General features: G+C 42.7%; 1 protein-coding gene across 3 annotated transcripts; it reads right to left on the reverse strand.

Annotated features, from left to right (window-relative positions):
* Window positions 1–423: 423 nt before the first annotated feature.
* Window positions 424–19,297, reverse strand: XIAP (X-linked inhibitor of apoptosis). Of its 3 annotated transcripts, none has more exons than XM_083423231.1 (7): window positions 19,094–19,297; window positions 13,040–13,956; window positions 11,808–11,907; window positions 10,853–10,928; window positions 5,582–5,615; window positions 4,537–4,737; window positions 424–2,600 (listed from the first exon to the last, which is right to left on the reverse strand). In XM_083423231.1, exons 2-7 carry the CDS (start codon window positions 13,920–13,922, stop codon window positions 2,407–2,409), a joined length of 1,488 nt encoding a protein of 495 aa, XP_083279357.1. In that variant the 5' UTR covers window positions 13,923–13,956; window positions 19,094–19,297; the 3' UTR covers window positions 424–2,406. The 3 variants fall into 3 exon arrangements, 2 of the variants coding, with proteins under 2 accessions (XP_083279357.1, XP_083279358.1); XM_083423232.1 differs by having other exon boundaries at window positions 18,807–19,103; XR_014507170.1 differs by lacking the exons at window positions 10,853–10,928; window positions 11,808–11,907; window positions 13,040–13,956; window positions 19,094–19,297 and adding an exon at window positions 6,080–9,072 and having other exon boundaries at window positions 5,582–5,720.
* Between the last annotated feature and the right edge of the window lie 994 nt (window positions 19,298–20,291).

Here is a 20,291-nt window from a genome sequence, read left to right on the forward strand (position 1 = left end):
AGAAACACATATTTATAGTGGATGCATGTTTTAACTCCAGTAAGATTCTAAACCTGTTAGGAGTGTGCCTAGGGATATACAAGAGTGCTGGAAACACGTATGGGTGTAGATTCACACCTTGTAGCACAGCCGTCTCTGATTCAGTGACTGCCAGCAATCACTGCTTTTATAGTTTCATTCCATCATGAATTATTTCACGCCTAGTGAGACTTTGCTTTAAGCTGAAGCTCCTTCCACATTCCAAGCATTGATGTGGTTCTCCCCTGTATGAATTCTTTGATGGGAAGTGAGATGGTAACTCTAACTGAGGCACTAATATTCTCAACTCTACTGTATCCAAAGAATAAGAAGGGGAAGAGAAAAGACAGGAGTCCGACTTATTTGTGGTGTCCCTTATGAATGTGAGAAATAAATTTCAATATATAATATAAAATCACTTTATTACAAATCGTCAGAGTTGAACTGCAAAATAGTACTAAGATTATATTACATGATTATACTACTTTTAAAAAAATATATCACCTGTCAAGACATTGGCATATATTTGCTCCACTCAATCCAGATGGTGGTGAACCATTATTTTATAGTTATAGATCAACAATATTTACAATCAAAACTCATTATACAGTTAGATTCCAAACCTATTTGTTTGCATAAGTGTGTTTCAATATTGTCCACAAAATATACATAGTTTAAAGCTGCTATCAATTGTAATAAAATTAAAAAATATATTTTAAAATAAAGTGAAAGAAGTGGAGAGGGTGAATAAATGCTGTGGATATCCCTTTTGGATACAGATCATATTCTCATTATGATGCAAACACAAATGGATAAGAATGAACGCTACAAAGATATAACCATCAGGATGGATAAATTACCAACGAAGGGTATAATTTAACTAGCAGTGGCGCTGCACAGTATTAATTAATGTTGATAGGCTGTGTGCTCTTACACAAACTACAATGAACAACAGCATTAGGTTGACTGAGCTTAACCAATGTGAATCATATTCAAAACATGTGACTTGTAGATAACTCTAAAGTAAGTGGGAAATCAAATGTTATACAAAAGCCTATTTGATTACTGCACATCTTGGAAGTATTTATCCTTTGGATTGTTTTCAGATCAACTAGCAAATACATTTAAAGCCTGTTCCACAATGCAGTTCCACAGAGCAGCAGGGCATGGTGCCCTACAGCTACTACAAAAACTTGCTGCCAGCCCTGGGGCTCAGAGACTTATCTGTGCCACCATGCTGCTCCTTCTAGCAACTTAAGGGAATGGTCCTAACAGTGTTTTAAATCAAGCCCAAATATTGCAACCCTATGCTCTTTTGTAACTCCCAATAAAGTCAACAGCATTTCCAAATATAGAACTTAGGTAGAACTGCAGCTGTAATGTTGCAGTTTAATGTAAAAAGCCCAAATCATATAGATTTACGCATGCAAGGTGTCACACATATTTTCAGTTAGTGTTCATGCAGATCTAACCATGATAGTAAGCAGCATGATAAATATAGATCTACAGAATGGCAAAATTCAACAAATCCATTTGCAAAGTTGACAAGAATGAGACACCAGTAACAAATATAATAAGTGAGCTGGTGGAAGGGGAAACATAACCACCTGACATTTAACACTAGTAGATGTAAATATTTTGAAATACAAATTGTACAAAATAGGATTAATTTCCAACTATTTCCTTCAAATCACTGGAATAAGCCTTCTGACATATAGGTGAGGTTCCCCATCAGCAATTCAACTCTCAACTGGAGACTAAAGAGTCATTAGAGTTAAAAACACCAACAAAAAGCTATTGTTCTGAAACTCCCCAAACATCCTAGAAGGTCTAGACATAAAGCAACAACATAAATTATTTATGTACATGCATTATGAAAACTGAATGTTGTAGAGATATAATGTGCTTTCCATTTCTATGACAAAGACACATGAAGTGCAATCAACTTGCCACTGTGTCGATCTACTGATTCTCTCTGCCCTGGTGTGAAACATTCTTCAAACACTTTGCCATTCATGGGACAAAACTTTGGCTAGACCTCAGGGCAACTCTAACCTAGTTCTTACTGGGGAAGTAAGCTTCTACTTGAGCTGTATCCCTTCAGACTGCAGATGGTGGTGGGTGACATAACTAAATATTGCCCTATATACCATCTCAGGACAGCTTTCTGATGCCTCTACATACATTGTGGCTCTCGGGGTCAGGACATCAGGACTAAAGTGAGTCAAAGTACACACAATTTAGCAGCTACATAATTCATAGAGTAAATCAGTGCATTCAATTTAAGCTTAATTTTCTTTAAAACCATTTACATATTAACATTGCATATGCAGTCAATCTATTTCTGTAATGGTAGGAGTTTTCCAGTTGCATAGTATGATGGTTTTATTAATACATGTATACCTTCTGCCTTTTTGTAATAACTGTGCAACACAAAGGACATTTGTCAACCGCATCAGCACAGTCCTTACAAGCAACAAGATGTCCACAAGGAATGAGGACTACTGAGATAGTTTTATCCATACAGATTTTGCAAAGCTTTTCTTCCTGCAAACTTCTTAATTTCTCTTCAGCACTGAGATCTAAGAAGGAAACAGAAAGTTACAAAAATTTCTTGATATGTGTTCCCTCCTTAAACAAGTATGACAACTATTGATAAAAAAAGAGACAGCTGACAACTTAAATTAAGCTGATGTGGCATATTGGCCAAGAGTGCAAGTTGTGAACCTTTAATGAGCTGCAACTGTCCTCATTTACCAGGTTTTCTAGCCTCTGTCCCCAGTATATTGCCTTTCCTATTTTTGTTTATTGGGATGCCTTTTAAAATTCCATTGGAATTTTACTAGAGTAGTCATCCTCAGTTTAAGTTTCGAACTGCTGACAATAAACTGTCCCTAAATCACTTTTTCTCACTTCTTTAACAAAAAGAACAGAGAGCCAGTTAGTCTTTAGATCAGTGGAGGACAGACTCCTGTATCAGAGGGAAAATAACATAGCACCAGGTCAACTGTTTTTTGACCAACCTTTCAGCAAACAATAATTTTGTGTTTTGTAGCTACAGTCCATTTGAGAGCTTTTTCCCTTGCCTATTTCCTTGTTCTTTTCACTGAGATAGCTAATTTACAGCACAATCTTATCATGTCTATTCAGAAGGAACTCCAATTGAATTCAGTGGAGCTTAAAAGGTAAAGGTAAAGGTGACCCCTGACCATTAGGTCTAGTCGTGACCGACTCTGGGGTTGCGGCGCTCATCTCGCTTTATTGGCAGAGGGAGCTGGCGTACAGCTTCCGGGTCATGTGGCCAGCATGACTAAGCTGCTTCTGGCAAACCAGAGCAGCGCACGGAAACGCCGTTTACCTTCCCACCGGAGCGGTACCTATTTATCTACTTGCACTTTGACGTGCTTTCGAACTGCTAGGTTGGCAGGAGCAGGGACTGAGCAACGGGAGCTCACCCCGTTGTAGGGATTCGAACCGCCGATATTCTGATCGGCAAGTCCTAGGCTCTGTGGTTTAACCCACAGCGCCACCCACGTCCCTCAGTGGGGCTTACTCCCAGGTAAATGGGATTAGGATTGCAGCCTTAGCTATTGTTTGATTCTATGTTTAGAAATCAACTTGAAAATTCTCTGGAAGACTGGGTGAAAGGTACATTAAATAAACAAAGCAACAACTAATTTACCCCCACATTATGAGGATAAAACTACCAGCCTAACTCTTGGAGACTATGCAAAGTAATTTGGCATACAAAATGTTTTGTACACCTGCCAATTTATGTTTTTTAAAAAAATAAATAAATTTTGTTTTAAACTATAAAGCAAAAGTGGTAACAATATTTGCTTATCATCATGTTTGTAGAAACAAAGGAAAAGTATCCAAAGATTACCAAAAAGGGGAATTATTCAACTGATCACCAATTATTCAACTGATCACCAATTTCCATAGTCAAACCATACTAAGGTGGCTTACAACAGCAAAAAATAAACAACAGAAATGTATAATCCTCTAACAGTTACATATTATACATACATCAAAAACAATGAACTGATGAAAACATCTTGATAAATATACAATAAAACTAAGCAATCCTCAAGTAATACACAAGGTCTAACAAAAAAAAAAATGCATAATAGCAGCAAAATTAATGCATCTCTAAAATTAAATCTTGACCCCCCAACAAACTTCTAAACAACATACTGAGCAGCTGGGTCTTCCTAGACCAACATCAGAAGGAATGTTAAATGGAATAGCAGGACAAGTATTTTAAAAATGATAAATCAGTGAACACCAAGAGCATACCAAAAAAGAGATAGGAAACAGCTGTCAAAGCAGTCAGTCAATGGAATAATGTGTAATAAAATGTTGGAAGGGTGCTGCTGCCCAAAATTCTGGTCACCAAAATCCCACTACATGTATCCATGAGCAAACACTCTGCCCTCAAGCAAAAATATATCCCATCCAGAGCAACTTTTCTTGTTCTCAACTCCCATATATGCTTTGGACATATACTGTGCTCACCTTTTTGCAAGGTGCTTTCCCAGGATGCACTAGGGTTATTATCTCTTTGGGCACTGATTAAGTCAGTGACCAATGTCTCAATAGATCTGTAGCCCTCTGTGGACAGATGGCATTTCCTTTCCAAAGTGCTCCTAATTTCATCCAGGCTGAAACCCATGTGCATTGCATTCTGTACCAGCTGGTTCTGTAAAAGTTCCTCATCTGCAAAACCAGGAGATGAAAATATAATCAAAGCAAGAAAATTAACTGAGATAAAAATACAGCAGGTGTCCTGATATACTGAATTACTTTTAAAATACTTAATGGAAAACATAGTTTACAATACAAATTATCATTGTTCAGGTACATGTAAGATTAAAACCGGAATGATAAAGTTTCCTGAAGTGCAGGTAGAGCTCCTAGAGTGCCCTAATGGCTGAGCTCTAGTCCTGTGGCATGACACTTAGTTGACATGAGTCAGGCTGGCCCAAGAACTATACGATCTATGCTTTTTGTTATGTGAGGACACTCAGGTCCAAATCCTTTGTTGGAAAGACTTTTCAAGTTCAGGTGAGCCTATCTGCTAAATTTTCCTTCTGCTAGGTGCACATCACATCCCAGTTTCGTTCATCTTTTCAGACTCAAATTCTGAGGCTGCTCTATGCCATTTTTCCCAGATGCATTATTCCCAGGAACTCACACAGGAGCTGGCTCCTCTCTATTATCTTCTGCTTAAACTTTAGCAAGACTCATTCATTGCCTCTACCTGCCCTCCCTCTTCCCCAAGTGTTCCTTGCTGCAAACTATATTTCAGATTTCCTTTGGGACTAGAAAAGACTCCACTGCAGGAATGTACAGTCTCTCTTTGAGGAGGAGAATCTTTCTATGCTTCAACCAGATTTTTATGGTAATGTTGATTGTGGTTTTGCCATCTCCCTTACAAATCCAAGGAGAGGAAGAGAACAAACAAATACAGGAAGCTTAGTTTACTGAAGACCTGGTGACCATTGTTAGGCTTACTGAGTTGCAAACTGAGCAGGACAGTTACAAACAATTGTATCCATACCTGTAAAATGTGAAAACTTCTCTGCTTCCTCTATCTAAACAGAAACACTGATATTAGAATGGATGTAATGAACTGTGAGCAGAATAGAAAACAACTGCTGGTGATGTTCTGTAAAATCTTGTGCTAGAGCAGTTTATTACTACAGTGGTGCCCCGCAAGACGAATGCCTCGCAAGACGGAAAACCCGCTAGACGAAAGGGTTTTCCGTTTTGGAGGTGCTTCGCAGGACGAATTTCTCTATGGGCTTGCTTCGCAAGACGAAAATGTCTTGCGATTCCTGGGGTTTTTTTTCCGCTCCCCACCCCCTTTTTCTAAGGCACTAAGCTGCTAATAGCCTTTTAGCAGCTAATCCGCTAATCCCTTAAACCTTTAATAGCCGCTAATAGCCGCTAAACCGCTAATAGCGCTAATCCGCTAATGGGCTTGCTTCGCAAGACGAAAAAACCGCTAGACGAAGAGACTCACGGAACGGATTCTTTTCGTCTTGCGAGGCACCACTGTATTATTATTATTTATTAAACTTCTGTACCACCCTTCATCCAAAGATCACATGTTGGTTTACAATACAAAAACACAAAAATACAAACCACAGTTACAAACACAATACCCCCCCCCACATTTACTTGCTACATTTAAATCAACCTTACTGCCAAAGCACTCAACATTTTAAAATAATGGCTTACAATCTAAGAGATGTGGTACGAAAGAAAGAGAAATAAGCAAATTCAAGTACCAACTACATCTATTGTTAGGCAAGGAAGTCACACAGTGATTAGGAGGAATGGCTATTACAGGACTCAGTACTGAGAGTGAAATCACCTCTCCCTCTGAGAAGTTACTGTGTTTGGGAATGGTTCAGGGAGGGACCAAATGGTAGTTAGTTTTTTTTATAAAAAAAAACACAGTGGAGAAGGGTAGATTGCACCATGGGTGGATTTAATAAATGATGATAATAATAATAATAATAATAATAATAATAATAATAATAATTTATACCCTGCCCTCCCCAGCAAAGACCGGGCTCAGGGCGGCTAACAATCAATAATAAAAACGAGTTGAATGAATACAACTTAAAAACAAAAATAAAATACAACATTAAAACATTAAAACAATTAAAATGCAGCCTCATCACAGGAGGAAAAAGGAAAAAGAAAGAGGGGGAGGGAATCAAATTGACTCCAAGCAAAGGCCAGGCGGAACAACTCTGTCTTACAGGCCCTGCTGAAAGAAATCAGATCCTGCAGGGCCCTGGTCTCATGAGGCAGAGCGTTCCACCAGGCCGGAGCCAGTGTTGAAAAAGCCCTGGCTCTGGATGAGGCTAATCTAACTTCCTTAGGGCCCGGGACCTCTAGAGTGTTGCTATTTATGGACCTTAAGGTCCTCCGTGGGGCATGCCGGGAGAGGCGGTCCTGTAGGTACGATGGTCCTAGGCCGTGAAGGGCTTTAAAGGTCAAAACCAGCACCTTAAATCTGACTCTGTACTCCACCGGGAGCCAGTGCAGCTAGAAAAGCACTGGGTGAATATGCTCCCATGGCAGAGACCCCGTGAGGAGCCTCACTGCAGCATTCTGCACCCGCTGGAGTTTCTGGGACAGCTTCAAGGGCAGCCCCGCGTAGAGCAAATTACAGTAGTCAAGCCTCGAGGTGACCGTTGCATGGATCACAATGGCCAGGTCGGGGCGGGAAAGGTAAGGGACCAACTGCTTGATGCGGCGAAGGCGGAAAAATGTCGCCTTCGCTGTTGCTGTAACCTGCGCCTCCATGGAAAGGGTGGTGTCAAGGATTACACCCAAACTCTTAACGGAAGGCAATGGCACTAATTGGGGCCCCACAAGAGAAGGGAGTTGGTCCCTCCTCCCCATACCATCCTGACCCAACCAGAGGACCTCTGCCTTCGAAGGATTTAGTTTCAATCGGCTCCCATGAAACCATCCAGCCACAGCTTTCAAGCATCTGGTCAGTGTGTCCGGGGCAGAGTCAGTGTGGCCATCCATCAGCAGATAGAGCTGAGTGTCATCAGTATATTGGTGACAACCCAGCTCAAAGCTCCGGACAATCTGGGCAAGGGGGCGCATAAAGATGTTAAAAAGCATCGGGGAGAGGATTGCGCCCTGTGGCACTCCACACACCAAGGAGTGGTGCGACGACATCTCCCTCCCTAGCGCCACCCTCTGTCCCTGACCAGAGATAAAAGAGCACAGCCATTTACGGGCTATGCCCTGTATCCCCACGTCTGCGAGGTGGTGGTCCAGAAGATCATGATCGACCATGTCAAAGGCTGCTGACAAATCTAAAAGGATCAGCAGTCCCAACCCGCCTCGATCCAGTTGTTTACGGAGATCATCTGTTAAGGCAACCAGAGCCGTCTCGGTCCCGAAACCAGGACGGAACCCGGCCTGAAATGGATCTAAAGCCGATGTTTCCTCCAGAAACCTACCAAGCTGTTCAGCAACCGCTCTCTCTATTACCTTACCCAGATATGGAAGATTTGAAACTGGGCGGTAATTGGATAGGTCTAAAGGATCTAGTGAAGTTTTCTTTAAGAGTAGACACACCACTGCTTCCTTCAGCTCCCCTGGGAATGTCCCCGTGCCAAGGAACAAATTGATAATTTCAACCAGGGGGGTCCGCGCGACATCTGGGCATGCGCTAATCAGCCAAGACGGGCACAGATCAAGGAGGCAGGTGGTGGGCCTACCAACTTGGAGGAATCTATCCACATCTGCAGGGAGTATCCGATCGAAATGGTCCAACACTGGACCTGAAGACAATTGAGGGACCTCCAGTTCTGTCACTGTATCTAAATTGGCAGGGAGGTCACGGCGGAACAGCAGGACCTTCTCCGCAAGAAAGCTCGTGAATGCCTCACAGCTGTGGGTTGAATTTGTGCTTAAATTTGGCTGTCCTTCTAAGGACATTATCGACCTAATTATTCTAAAAAGTTGTGCCGGGCGAGAGCCAGCGGATGCAATGGAAGCTGCGACGTAAGATTTCTTAGCAGCTTTCATAGCCATCTCATAGGCTTTCCTAAGCATCCTATAAGATGTTCTTGAGGCTCCGTCACGAGTCCGTCGTCATACTCGCTCTAGCTGTCTGAGATCCTGCTTCATTTTCCGAAGCTCCTTAGTAAACCAAGGGGCCCGGTTTCGGCGGGGTCGCAGAGGGCGCTTAGGCGCGATCTCATCAATGGCTGCCAAGAGCCAGTTATTCCAGTCCTCGACAAGGTCATCTAATGAGTCGCCAGGAGGAGCAGGGTCCCGCAAGGCCTGATGGAATCTATCAGGATCCATCAGCCTTCGCGGGTGAGCCCAAATAGGCTCACCACCCGAGCAGGGGAGGAGCAGGAAGTCAATCTTGGCTTTCAGAGCGTAGTGATCAGACCATGGCACTTCCACAGGGGGAGCATGATCACATCTATGCCAGGACCAAAGATCAGATCCAACCTGTGGCCTGCTTGGTGAGTGGGGCCCAAAACTAACTGGGAGAGCCCTAGTGTTGCCAAGGAAGTCACTAGGTCCAGAGCCTGTGAGGATGGGGCTGCATCGGCATGGAACGTTGAAGTCTCCCAAAACCAGTAAGCTTGGGAACTCCAAGGCCCAACCTGCCACCACCTCCAGCAGGTGTGACAGGGTGACTGCCGGTGCGCTGGGTGGTCGGTACACCAGCCAGACAGCCAAGCTGTCCTTGGTGCCCCATACGAGACCAACACATTCAATGCCGGAGATCGCCGGTGCTGGCAGAGCTCTGAAAGAGCAATCCTCCCGGATTAACAACGCTACTCCTCCCCCCCGACCCACAGTCCGCGATTGATGAAGGACAGAGAAACCTGGGGGTTTCTCTTTCTTACCTTTGGTAAGGCAGTGTGAGGGTTGGGAAGGACACCAAATATTGGACTTCCACAGGGCACCATAGTACCCAAGTCTGCCACTGGTTGTACAGGCAAAATATATTTTGCCTGTGGAACATTCTAAGCTACATCAACACAATACATTTAAAGCACACTTAATTGGGATGGTTTCCCCCAAAGAATACTGGAAAATGTAGTTTGTTAAGAGTGCTGGAAATTGCAGTTCCCAGGACACCTTTGGGAGAAGTGATGTACTTTAAATGTATGGCGTGGATATGATCCAAAGCAAGGTGTGATCAGGAGGTAATTTCTGCATGTAGAAGGGCGCACTTGTATTCAACCCAAGGGGGTAGAGGTACATGAAATAGATTATTGGTTGTGTTCTACTCAGGGAATACCTACTGAAATTAATGGACCTATGCTAGTCATGTCCATTAATTTCAGTGGGTCTACTCAAAGTCTGACTATATTGGATACAGCTCCATTTGTCAATCTGTAAATTGTAATCTTTAGGCTGAAGGAATGACCAGTGCTATTTTTAATAATTTTGTTCATTCATGGATAATCATAGTCTAGCAATATTACATTGAAGCCCTAAAAACAATAATTTTACAGTAGTATTGCAATTTATACAAGCCCTTTTTTTTATTTGAGCAAGTAAATTACTCTGCTGAGAACAGCATGTATTCTGGACCAATAGTTCTAAATGGAGTCTTACTATCATTTACTATCCATGTTTTCCCCATCATCATCATCATCATCATCATCATCATCATCATCATCATCATCTTGCTTCCACTGCCACTGCCTGACAGGAACCACCACCAGAAGCAGCAACAACAGCAGCAACAGAAGCAGCAGCTGAGCAAGACTAATGACATGGAGGTGGAAGTTGGAGGTGTTGTCAGTTCCTAAAGACTCCAGTCTCCACTTTGCCTCATTCCCAAATGAAGCACAAACCCTGGGTAAGCACCTGGAACCCCTGGAATCTCACACTGAAACAGTATTTTTATTTTTTACATTTTTATAGGGATGTTTTTTTCTTTTCATTTCATTTATCTATGTGGATTTTTGTTTATTTGTTTTTCTGGTGGCAAATCACTTTCAGTTGTTTTTGGCAAAAGAAACCAACAAATAAATAATACTAATAATACTAACAATACTAATAATAAATTAAGTAACTTGAACTCAGCATATAGTAATTAACCTTTACAACAACATATGGAAGCACCATCTGTTCAAACATAGGCAGCTGGAGAAAGATGGCAAGATAGTAACCAAAGCCCTTTTATTCATTTGACTGGTTCAGTGAATTTATAGTTCAAAATTACATTTATCTTAAAATAGATTTTCAATGGAGGTATCCAGAAAGCATGGTTCCTGGGGGCAGGAGGGTGGGGAGAGTGGAGAAGACACACACTTACTGTAGAATCCTGTTGTGGTGTTAAATGAATGTTATTCACAAAGTCTTGCCCCTTTTCTTCTACCAGGTATTTGCACCTAGATGGAAAATATTTGAACTAAATAAAATTGATATCACCTAAAACAGTCACATGGAAGAATGCACTTATAGTGAATCTGGAAGAACATAGTAGCCTATGAAAAAAGGTTCTTAATATGTTATGGAAGTGGAAGTTGACATAATTCCTTAAAATGTACACTGATCAGATTACCTGGAAGTTAAAAACCAAATTACTGCTTTAAATCATTGACAGGTGCAGTGAGTGACTGATTTGGAAACAACAAACAAACAAACAAGCTCCCGCCCTACCATGCTATAGTCCATCTTTTAATTTGCTTGCTAACAGTACAGCTCTCTTCTCACCCTTTCCTCAGAAAGAAGAGGCTTTGGGAGCATCAATCACAGATCCTATTTATCAACATAAGCAGTGAGGTCTCTGTTGGTCTGTTTCCATTCCATCATAGGGAGAGGGACAGTGCAGAGAGCAATCACCAAAACTTGCCCAGGATTCAGAAGCCCTAGAGATCCAATTTCTCCCAACTGCATCTCCCACATAACTTTGCCTCCGAGCTGACAGACAGAACAACTCTTCAGAACAACTCTGAGATGGCCGCGCTTTCCTACCAGGCTGCTGTCTGGAATGTCTCCACACCCCTCCCAAAAATAAAATGTTAAGGGAAATATTAAAGAATAGATTAGTGAGAAGCTTGCAAAGGAGGTCACAGAGCAGCTGGTTTAAATTCCAACATCACAGACCACTTTACAAATAGGTAATCTACATTTGCAGAGTCTCCTGAAAATGGAATGGAACCACGTGAAGAGTACTTATTAACATAAGTATACAATGTACAGTATGTATATATAGACACTAGCACAGATAACAGATAATACACATAGGGAGAAATGAAGTGCCTCACCCAGGAAACCATTTTGCATGTTGCTCCCAAGGATCTTCATCTGTCTTCCACTCCTGTAATCCACCACCACAGTGAAAGCATGCAACATTATCACCATTACCTGTGGAGAAGTAGGAATATATTCATGTATAAGGTCTTAATAAAATCTGGCTCTGCAAATATTTCTTTGAATGGAATGAAATCTTATTATGCCAGGTGCCAGGTGAGCAGTCCTGGAGAAAATGATCCAAAATGGGGGCAAGTTTTGCCCTAATTAAATCAACTGTTTTCAGGCCTTTTCACCTTCATCTTCCACATTAATCTGTCTAGCATGCTTGCGCTGCAGACTCTGGAGTGTCTGGGGTGCACATTCAGTTTACATGGGGTGCTGCCTCTCAACTGCCTCAGATGAACAAGTGTGTGCCCCAAGACACATATGCACCCACTGCAGCAGGTAAGTTGAGGTAGCCAAGCTGTATTTTAAAAGGAAACTTATCTATCATTCCTTATCTTTTCTCTTAGAACCCCCTATTTTATTTTCAAGTGGCTACGAAACAACTTTTCTCCTCTACACAAGGCTGAATTTATACAAATTAACATACAGATATTCACATTTCTCTGGGGCGGAACCAAAGTTCAGCACAAATGAACTGTGCATCACTGAAAACCAGCATGTCCATATTTATGTCCTACCACATCATTTAAAGTAGCCTATTAAACTCTCCTATGCAGCGTAAGACTTTTACATTCAAATTGACTTTTGGTTTCTAAGAACAGGCCAACTGTAAATTTCTGTCATTAACATATTTTTAACTATCCCAAGTTCTTGGGATGGGTGAATTTTAAGTAAGTTGGAAGAAAAAGAATCTGCACTAAATCAAATACAGTACATGAAAAGTATATCCTCTCCAAAGCAAAGGACATAATTATAATAATAATTATGCACTTGAACAAATATTTCATTTGAAGATTATTTAGCACAAAAAACAAAAACAGTGACTCAGTTGTTTGAATTATTTAAAAAGCACCAAATTTAGAATTACACACTAGTGTTAACATGTTAACAAGTTAGTCAAACTTGGTGCTCTAAAAAACAGTAAGAGAACTGAAAAAGGCCACTGCTTTTAATTCCATCATTTTGCTAATTTTATTAAGCGCTCATTGAAACCATGTTAGGCACTACTAATCATATAATGTCGTTTTCCCCCTTGAGGGATAGCAATACAAACTTTGAAGCCCTGTATTCAGCTTACCTAGGCTATAAAAGCCTGCTTGGGCAAGTTGCTCCTTGCTAACCAAATACCTCCATGTTGCAAATGTCTTGATTCGGTTCTCGTAATCTGCCATAGATGGAGTTTGGGGAAGGTCAGCATTATGTATGTCACTTCTATCCAGGCTGGTATCACCAGATTGATTTGAAACACTTCCAACATTTCCCACATCGCGGCCGAGGACAAAAAAACACCTAGGGAAGTGGCGTCTGTGCTCTGACCAAGCACGATCAGAAGGTTCCCAGTTTTTCAGTTTTCCTCCACAGCAGAAACATTCAACTTCATCACCAGTGCCAGTGTAATAGAGTCCAGCATGGGCCAGCTCTTTCGGAGTGATAAGAGTATGGGAGGGCCAGTTGTGAAAAGATCTCAGCCTGGCTTCTTCACTACACATGGCAGGATTTCTGGGGTACAGAGAACCAGAGAGATCTACCACTTGCCCACTTCTCAAAAGATAATCTGCATAGAGATCAGAGGATGGATCAAGAGGGGTCTGGGGAGAGTCAGCTGCAAGACTGATTTCAGTTCTGTGTGAACAGTTTGGGAAAACAGAATGCGTATCATTCTTCAGAATCTTAATGGCATTAATAAACTTGCAGTTTGGAGAAACAGTTCTATGTCTTCCAACTGCCGAGTCCCCATTTTGCCATCCTTCAATGGTTGCATGACAACTAAAACACTTTACTTTGTCTCCCCCTCCAGTGTAGAAGAAACCAGCTTGGGCTAGAGTTGAGGAGGAGATAGGACAGTGACTTGGAAAATTGGTAAATGTTTGTAGTCTGGAGCATTCTTTAGCAAGATCTTGGTCAGGATCATCCTCTGGAGTGGCACGAGCTTCACAGTTATCTGGTCCATTACATGTCATCCCTCCTTCAAGAAAAGGGTTTTCAAGCGTTTTCCTAAATAAGAACACATTTAAGTTTAGAATTTTAAAGGTATGAAATTTAATACTTAACTTTTATATGGGTTTTTGAGTGTTAAAAGTGCTTCATATTCAGAGTAGACATGATGACCTCCAGATGTTGGACTCAAACTCCCATTGACAACCAGCCACCATCATGGTCAATAGCCAGGGATCATGAGAGCTGTAGTTCAATAACTTCTGGAGGGTATCACACTGGCTACCTCAGATCCAGCTGTAATCCTTAAAACAAACCTATAAACGTCTCCATTATTACCTTCTATTTTAGAGATTGTAAAGGGGTGGGCTTGCAGCTAAGTATCATAGCTGTCAACCTTCCCTTTTTTGGTGGGAAATTCCCTTATTCCAGCGTCATTTCCCGCTGCTATCCTGGATTGTTAGATATCCCGTAGACTGTCCCCGGGACAGGTGAGGCAGCTGATCCCTTATTTTTGAGGCTGCTGATCCCTTATTTTCAAATCTGAAAGTTGACAGCTATGTGCCCGATTTGTGTGAGTTGATTCACTTCCCTAAGGACTAACCTGATTGTTTTATGCAGAATGTAGAAAGGTATGTCTTGTAGATAACAGCATATACCAGGCTCCCTCAACCTTGGCCCTCCACATGTTTTTGGTCCCTAGCTAGCAGGACCAGTGGTCAGGGATGATGGGAACTGTAGTCTCAAAACATCTGGAGGGCCAAAGCTGAGGAAGCCTGGCATATACCAACATAATGTAAGGTGGTGAATGAACCCTTAACATTCAGTGAGTAGTTGAGACTACAGGCAGTGACTGTTTTAGGTGTATCTGGTATGTGTGTGACTGTGTGCATCATGCCAGAACTGAACTGAAAATGTCACAAAAAGGGGCAGAATTGGGTCTATGCAGGGTCTATGTTTCAAATACAGTGGTCTATGAACAGCCCTGTTAATGAACTATTCGTTTTACGAACCCCACAGAACCGGAAGTAGGTGTTCTGGTTAGCTTTACCTTGGTCTATGAACGGAAGCCGAATGGTGGAAGGGCACCGGCAGTGGGAGGCCTCATTAGGGAAAGTGCGGCTCAGTTTAAGAACGGCTTTGGTTTAAGAATCACTTCTGGAATGGAATAAGTTCGTAAACCGAGGTACCACTGTATATGTGATTTTACTGAAATGTAACCCCCACATAAATTGGGGGTTACCTGTACTCAAGTAACTGATGAGATTCCTTGACTGCTAAAAGCCTTTCTCAGAAGTAGAAATATATGTTGTCCCACTCTTGAAGAAATAGAAAACACCAACAAGTAATCACTTGCTGTTACAGTGTAGGGCTGATCTTCTTCAAGAACTTAACAGTTTCTTAGGTTTATGTGACACTTCTGGTTAAGCCTTAATTCAGATACTATAAATTCAATGTAGGCTCTGACACACCATTCATTGTATTGTCTTTAAACAGCTGTTAAATACATTGGTTAAAATGATTTATTTGAATGTTAAATCTGGACCAGCATAATGAAATTTAAATATAAACACTGAGTCTATCATAGCTTCTTTACCTGCAAACCTAATGAGAGGGGATTACCTTAAACTTTTCAAAAGAAAGCATTACTACAGGAAGTCAAATATGACATGTGTATTTAAAACAGCATAATTAACAAGAGAACAAAGTATTGTCATATGTATAGAACATATTTGCAGCTGTTGCTGCTAATGCTGCCAATGGTGGCTCATGGCGACTGGTGGCTGTGGAAGCTCAGGCTTGATGGCCTGGTTCTGCACTTAAGAGACTACCAAGATGGCCTTTGGCCTCTTCAGCAGTCCCAGCTTTTGTAGCTGGAGTCAATCAGGGCCCTTCACTCTCAGGCCAAGTGGGAAAAGCCAAGATGGTTTCCAAATACTTTCCAAATATTCAGCCTGCACCCTTAGTGGGAATGAATCCCAACAACTTTAATGGGACTAATTTTTGAGAGGACGTAATAATTGCTCCTTCTAGCCTTCAGGTAGCTTACCTCAATATTTGTTATCAACATAAATAGGTCTAACCTACAAATTTCTAATAAAAATATTTCTAATTCTTCTAAAATGCCATTGGCAGCTGTAGCTTTTGCTAGCATATGCATTGAAATTATATAGTACAGGTGCTGACTTAATCTGTGGGCACTTTTCTAATTAAAACATTAATTAACTAATTAAACATGTGGGGTCCTAAATAGTTTAACCCAGTGTTTCCTAAACCTGGGTCTCCAGCTGTTTCTTGGACTATCACTCCCATCATCCCTAGTTAGCAAGACCAGTGGTCAGGGATGATGGGAACTGTATTCCAAAAGTACCTGGAGACCCAGGTTTCGGAAACACTGGGTTAACCAGTGAGTAAGTCCTATTAAACACAATTGGACCTCCTTCAGGGTATACATGCATAGGATAGCCCTGTCAATGGTGCTAGCTTAATGGCTTTATTGTTCCAGCTCTTCTAGTTTTATAAGTTGGACACTGCCTTGGGCAACTTGCAGTTGAAAAGCAAATGATAAACTTTATACATAAAAAAATAATTTGGTTTACACAAGTAACACAAATATGGCACAAGATTTTTCTGAAATCATTATGTCCACAAAATTTCTGGAAGAAAGAGGAGCAAAGACAAATACACACCTGACCTCTGTTTTAAATTTTTAAAAAAGCATACTACACATACTTTTTCATTAGCGTCTTTCAAATATTGCAGTAATGTGCCATCCACAGGAAAAAATGTTCAAAAATTGTTTACTGATGCATTTTACTTTTCTGCAGCTGTGTGTGCATAATTTCTCGGCAAATTAAAAGCTTTGGTCATGTTACAGATGAGAGATTTTAAACAGTATTCAAATACTAAAGAAGTTGTTGATGGGCATTACCAGAGACATCCAGTTATTTCCTTCACTCAATACATCAAATTTAACATTGCATGTACCAACAGCAACCTCAATTACTTCAGCTGCTTTATTCACTCTTTCACATGGTTGACAAGATGTATGATGCCCATCAGTTGCTGGTTGCCCAAGAGTCAAGTATCTTAGGCCTCAATTCAAAATCGCAACCAAACTCTCAATCACATGACATCAATATGGCATCACCTTATTGACAGGTGGGTTGTTGACAGGTGGGTTGTCTGGCTCATCTGTCAAAATCCCTTGTGTGGAGTTTCCAAGCACTTTACCTGACAGCCACTTTTCGGAAGCACACGGCATAGGGCTGGCAAAGTGCTTCTTTCTCTCACCCATAGGGGTGCGGGGAGAGAAGCATCAGCTACCTAAGGGAGTTCCTCTTCACAAAATGCTGCTGGAGCAAGGTGCACTCTCACCACGGAACTGCATCTTGCTCCAAGCAAAGAAACAATTATCAGCTCACTGTAAGCACTGGATTGTTCCTTTTAAATTTCATATTTATCCACCCCACAGCAGACCAGACATCATAAATGGGTGTGCCTTGGGGAAAACAGTATTGTAGGCCCAGTCTGGCCCATAGGTCAGAAGTTCCCCACTCCTGGTTAAGAGCTGTGTGAAGAAGTACAGAGATAGCTCAGTCACTAGAGCATGGGACTCTTAATGACAGGTTCATGTTGGGCAAAAGATTCCAGAATTGCAGGGAGCTGGATTAGATGACCCTTTTGGTCCCTTCCAACTCTACAATTCTGTGTGTGTCTGTCCTGAATCTTCTATGATTAAGCTTCATCAGATGAACCAGGTCCTAGTATTATGAGACAAGGAGAAAAATCTTTTTTTGCACCATGCATAATTCTATAACTTCCATTGTGTGCCCTCTTAGTTGGCTTTTCTCCTAAGCTAAAAAGCCCCAAATGTTGTAAACCTTTTCCTACCTGGAGCAAGGCATGCTCCCACTAGCTGTCAGCTGATGAGCGGTGGGAACATGTCATGCTCCAGCATTATCATTCCTGATCACTGGCCATGCTGATTGGGGCCGACAAAACATATCGCTGGTCACAGGTTCCCCACCCCTCTTCAAAGGAATGGAAGTTATTTTCCCCCAAGCTTTGACAGATATGAGCGGTGAAGAAAAATTAGCTAAGCTGCATTTTTCAAACAACTTATTTAAAAACCTAAGCAATTACATTCTGGGTAATCAACATTCCTGTTGTACTATAGGAAGAAAAGGATTTGGGTTGCATTATCAAAGGAGAATTCAGCTTCAGGAGTTTGTCATGTGTACAGGTGTGTCCAGCAGCCACACCCAACCATCTTGGTTCCCAGGGGGCACCATTTCTTTGCATACTACAAGGAAGCATCTTGCTTTTATCCTGCACAGCTTTTATTCCACGTGTCAAAACTGAGCAAGCAACCTAAGAAGCAGAAGCCAAAGAAAACACGACATGCATGTGGCAGTGCCACCACCCAGCTACCTGTCATCTTCAGCATAAGGGAAGCAATTGTGGAATAATAATAATAAAAAAAAACCGAGATTACTGCAGCTACTCTGCTCTCATAACAGCCTTTTCCAGGAAAGTAGCAGGGTGGGGGAGAGGGATGTACTCGAGATAGCACACTCTCCTCCCTCCACATATGCACACACTCAAGTCTTACAGGATAAAGGCTGCAGGAGTGCAAAAGTGAAGTTACACACTCACAGTCCCACAGATCTGCGGGGTAAGGTGGAGAAGCAAGGAGGGAACTGTCCAAATAGGGGGTTGTGTGTGGGACACCCGCGCACAGGGCCAGTACATGGCATTTTGGCACATGAGGCGAACCACAAAATGCCCCTCCTTCCTGCCAGGCAAGCAGTGATCTGCATCGGGGGCGGGGTGGGAAGGTGGGAAGAAAGATCCACATAGGCATCTGCCGCCCCTGTGCATCCTGCTGCCTGAGGCAACCGACTCACCTTGCTTCATGGAGTGGGTCGGCCCTACCCACGCCAATCCTATTGAAAGGGGTTTGTGGGGCTGAAATCGTGAGAGGGTGGGCCAAGTTACTCCCTCTTGAGTCTTCCCCAAGGCCACCTCCTCTGCATTTGCTTACTATATCAAGAGGTGCGGCTTTGGCGGCCCGGCTCCAGAAATTAGGGGTTCGCCACCTTTGCTCGCTTAGCCACTGACCCTAGCCTCGGGCGCTTCACCCCGCCCGTTTCGCCGAGGAAGACCATGCCTGACCCCGCAACGTAGGCCTTACCTTTGGACTCGTGAGGCCAAGCGGCTCCTGTGACTCTTGAAACCGTCAGCTGCCTCAGAGAGGGGCGGGGAAAATGGCGGCTGCTCCCCTTCGTCTCCTCAGAAGAGCGGCCGGGCGCGAGCGGATGCGCCACCCAGCGGCCTCGGCGAGGAGCCGCGATGCCGGGCGAAGCGCCTCGCGGAAGAGCGGCACCTGGCGGGACTCAGTTGCCAGGGCGGGAAGCGTTAGCCGCGGGGAAATGCGGTGGAGGCCACGGGCGGACTACAATTCCCGTCAGTCTCCAAGCTCTGCGTCGCCAGTGGTCAGCGGTGATGGGAATTGTAGTCAGGTCCATATCCCCTGCCTCGGCTGGCGGTGCGCTGCGCTCTTTTGTAACAGCCAGCGACTCAAAATCGAGCAGGATGTCATATAGGATCAGCTTGCCTACGTTGGTTTATTGGCGTGTTTGCGGAGTGCACTTCCATGAAAAAGGAGGAAAAGGGGAAATGAAGGAAGGAGGCACGTCGCCATAAGAAACGGCAATAAAAGAATTATGGCTGCGATCTAAAAATATATATTACCTATGAAAATCTCAACAACTTTCGGGGTGTCCTGGTTTCTGAAATATGACAACCATACATTAGTAAATGTATGCTCAGGCAGAACTCTTCCCTCCCACGTATCGTGTTTTCCATCACTCAAGGTCACTTAAGTGGATTTGAGTGGAGGGACCTTGAGCCCCCGCAGTGTTATGCCCTTGGTTAGTTAAGTATTTTTATTATTTACTTGATTTAGAGGACACACCTGCCCCCAGCCTCCCTGGCTTTGCCCATGTTAAGTGGTAAATGAATGAATGAATGAATGTACATTTTTTTACTTTCAACATTCATATATTTGCCAAAAAAACCTTCCAACACCATAGCTGTCAACGTTTTCCCCCTTTTAAGGGAAATTCTCTTATTCTGAATAGGATTCCTCGCAAGAAAAGGGAAAAGTTGACAGCTATGCAACACTGCTGTGGGGCATTGTGAAGAGGCACCTCTCCTTTGGAAGGGGGGGGCTGCTCAGAGCCTAGGGTCAGCAGCAGCTGCCCAGAGGACTCCCGAAGAGAGAGGAACCTGAGGGAACACTTCAAGGGAGGGTGTTCAAAAAGTGGTGAGAGGATGCCAGCTCTGCAGGCAAGGGGTGACATAGCTGGGCTCCTGAGCCCCACAGGAGT

This window comes from Podarcis tiliguerta, assembly GCF_965153285.1.
Source record: "Podarcis tiliguerta genome assembly, chromosome: Z".
NCBI lineage: Eukaryota > Metazoa > Chordata > Lepidosauria > Squamata > Lacertidae > Podarcis > Podarcis tiliguerta.